The following is a 3,296-nucleotide window of genomic DNA, read 5'->3' on the forward strand; positions in this document are numbered from 1 at the left end:
GTCACATAAAGCCATTATGTTTCAGACTATTTGGATATCTAGACCAAACTCAACAAGTCAAACTTGATCATGATACTTGTATCAGGAAGCAACCTGGGATAGCTAAGAATGTTTCTCTAATAGCACACACTTCTCTAAGGATGCCAGCAGAAGAAGACTGGTACCTTGATAGTGGTTGTTCAAATCATATGACCAGGAGGAAGAACTCTCTAGTAAATCTCAAATTGGAAGGAAACAACTATGAAACTCTGGGTGATGGAGATATAAGAGAAGTCAAAGGTGTTGGGAAGACAGAAGGGGTGGGTATACCTAATCTAAACAATGTTCTACTTGTACAAGGATTAGCTGCAAACCTTATAAGCATCAGTCAGTTGTGTGATGAAGGATTCAATGCTAGGTTCACCAAAGATGAGCGTATCATCACAAATGATGCAAATGAGGAAGTCATGAAGGGATTTAGATCTAAGGATAATTGCTATCTATGGAAGCCTGACACACCTGTCCACCCCTCTGACTACTCCATGATCAAGGAAGAATTAAAAATGTACCATCACGAATTTGATGAATCTTATGATTCTGATGAATCGGATAAAGAATCCTATATTGGTGATCTCACTATAAGTGAATTGTCTACTGGTTTTTCTGAGACCAGTCTAATGAATGAGAAACTTTGTGCAAAAGTAAGGGAATACAAAAGTATCAATAGATTTCTGCTAGAAGAAAGAGTAAGCCTTGTGATGGACATTACAGATCGAGAAAGAAAACTGGAAAAGTTAAATGTGAGCAATGATCCTAAAGGACTGTCTGAAAGCAATGTCACAGAGAATGTTGCAATAACATCTAAACACAATGTGACAGAAAAGGGTATGTTGGGTATCTGCTACCAAAACTTATTATAGCAATTAACCAACGTGAGGGAATACTATTTGGGCTTTGTCAAAATCCATGTTTTGAAATTTCCCTCACTCAGTGTGCATATAAAGCCCCTTCGATCCCCTAATATTCTAAAAATGGCAAACCTTACTAGTAGTTCTGCTAGCTACTCTTTGAGATTGATTTACTTCTATTATTCTCACAAGTGTGAAACAAGTTCTGGTTCTCTAAGGTTCAGAATGTCTCAGCAATCAAATGATGAATCTCCCGTTTTAAACTCAGCGGCACTGGAGGAGTCCTCTAACCCTAATAGGGTCCTTAAGGTTGTCCCTTTAAGGACGATTAGCAGTGACGAAGTAAAGGCCACTAAGCCTAAAATAACTCATGCAAAACGATCCAAGGAGGGTATTCACAACAAGGGTACCAAATCCTCAGCATCTTCTACCATGGAGGAACTTACTAAAGAAGGATCTAAGTATGTCGATAGCGCAATTACCAGGATTGTTAATCGTATTCTGAAGGAGAATCATCAAGTGTCTGGAATATCTATTCCTCTTCAAACCATAATAGCTGATCCCCTCAATAACACCGTTGATAGTGACCTAGAAATCAACAAGGATGAACAAGGGGTTACTAAGAATACCAATGTCACCGAGGATGTCAATGACATTGACAATAATGAGCACCCTAAGGCCAATACTGAAACTGATACTAATGTGGTACACTTATATGAGTACTCTGACGACGAATTACTTACCTCCTTGAATCCGAGTGTAGCCAACAGGCTAATGACAAGAAGAAAAGAGCGGGAAATTGTTGAACCTGAATCTGATGTTGAAGTAAATGTACCTGACATTCCATCAAGGAAGAAGCCTACAACCAGTAAGCTTGCTGCTAACATCCCTGAAGTTCCCATTGATAATGTGTCTTTCCACTATGCCTCTAGTGTCAGCAGATGGAAATATGTTCTCCAAAAGAGATTGGCTGTTGAAACAGAATTGGCTCCAAATGCTCTTGAGAACAAGGAGATCTTAGAGCTGATTCAAGAAGCTGGACTGCTAAAAACCGTGTGCAATCTTCCCAAATGTTATGAGAAGCTGGTCAAATAATTTGTGGTAAACCTATATGAAGATTATGGTGATAGAAGAAGTGCAGACTACAGAAAGGTGTTTGTAAGAGGTAAGTGTGTATCATTATCTCCTTCTGTGATTAATAAATTCTTGGGAAGAACAGATGAAGTTCAAGCTGAGCTGGAAGTAACAGACAACCAAGTCTGTCAAGTGATCACAGCCAAGCACGTAAAAATCTGGCCCATGAAAGAGAAGCTAACTGCAAGTAAGCTGAGCATCAAGTATGCAATGCTTCACAAAATAGGAGCAGCTAACTGGGTTCCAATAAATCACAAGTCTACTATCTCAACTGTGCTTGGTAGATTTCTGTATGCTGTAGGAACAAAGGCAAAGTTTGACTATGGAGCATATATTTTCGACCAAACCATGAAGCATGTTGGAAGCTTCAGTATTAAGGGTCCAATTGCCTTTCCATCCCTCTTGAGTGGTGTAATTCTGGATCAATATCCAAACATTCTCAATGAACATGATGTAGTGTGCAAAAGAGAAAGTCCTTTGGCTTTCCATTACAAACTGTTTCAAGGAAAGCATGTTCCAGACATTGTCATAACATCAGCTGAAACTTCCAAATCTGGAGCATCAGTCGGTAAAGCAGAAGTCATAACAATACTAAAGGAGACTTGCAAAGAACTGGAAGCTAGAAAAACGTCTCTTGAACAAATGATACGTACTCTGGAAATGGATGAGAATGAGGAGTTTGCAGATACAGAAGAGATGGAAGATAAAGATGGTCAAGAATTGGAAGAAGAAAGTGTTAGTCCTGCTGATGACTCTGAGACAGAAAATTCTTCTGACACCTCAGTTAGATCTGACTCTGAGCAGTAATTGCAACTAGAGTCTAGTGTGTTTATTTTTGTTTTGTTTGATTTTTTCTGTTGCATTTAGTTCCGTCTGTTTTATTTTTTTTCGCTCTGTTTTATTTTTGTACTAATTTAAACTCGTTGAGCAAGGAGTTTTTTTGGTTTTGGCAACATTTGTGGCCAAACAGGGGGAGAAGTATTTATGTGTCACTCGAGAACAACAAGAATGGTAGTTGTGTGTGATTAACAATTCTATTTGCTTATCTTTGTGTTAATCTGTTTGTGCTTGTGCTACTCTTGTGGTTGTCTGTCTGTTTTTGTCTAAGCATTGTGTGCATACTCGTGATGTATGCTGTTTGTTTGTATTAGCTTGTGTTTTGGTTATCTGCTGCAAGTGTTTCTCTGGTATAGTGTGACAGGATGTTTTAGCCAAAAATTTGTCAAAGGGGGAGATTGAAGGTGTTTTGCATGTTGGCTGCATTATTTGGTAAAA

The 3,296-nt window shown here is 38.7% G+C and overlaps 1 protein-coding gene across 1 annotated transcript; it reads left to right on the forward strand.

Moving 5' to 3' along the window:
• Positions 1–1,010: 1,010 nt before the first annotated feature.
• LOC131596299 (uncharacterized) lies at positions 1,011–2,828 on the forward strand. The gene is made up of 2 exons (XM_058868907.1): positions 1,011–1,959; positions 2,005–2,828. The coding sequence occupies exons 1-2, from the start codon at positions 1,011–1,013 to the stop codon at positions 2,826–2,828; spliced, it is 1,773 nt and encodes a 590-aa protein (XP_058724890.1).
• The last annotated feature ends 468 nt before the right edge of the window (positions 2,829–3,296 follow it).

The sequence above is a fragment of the Vicia villosa genome, linkage group LG1, assembly GCF_029867415.1.
Source record: "Vicia villosa cultivar HV-30 ecotype Madison, WI linkage group LG1, Vvil1.0, whole genome shotgun sequence".
Lineage (NCBI taxonomy): Eukaryota > Viridiplantae > Streptophyta > Magnoliopsida > Fabales > Fabaceae > Vicia > Vicia villosa.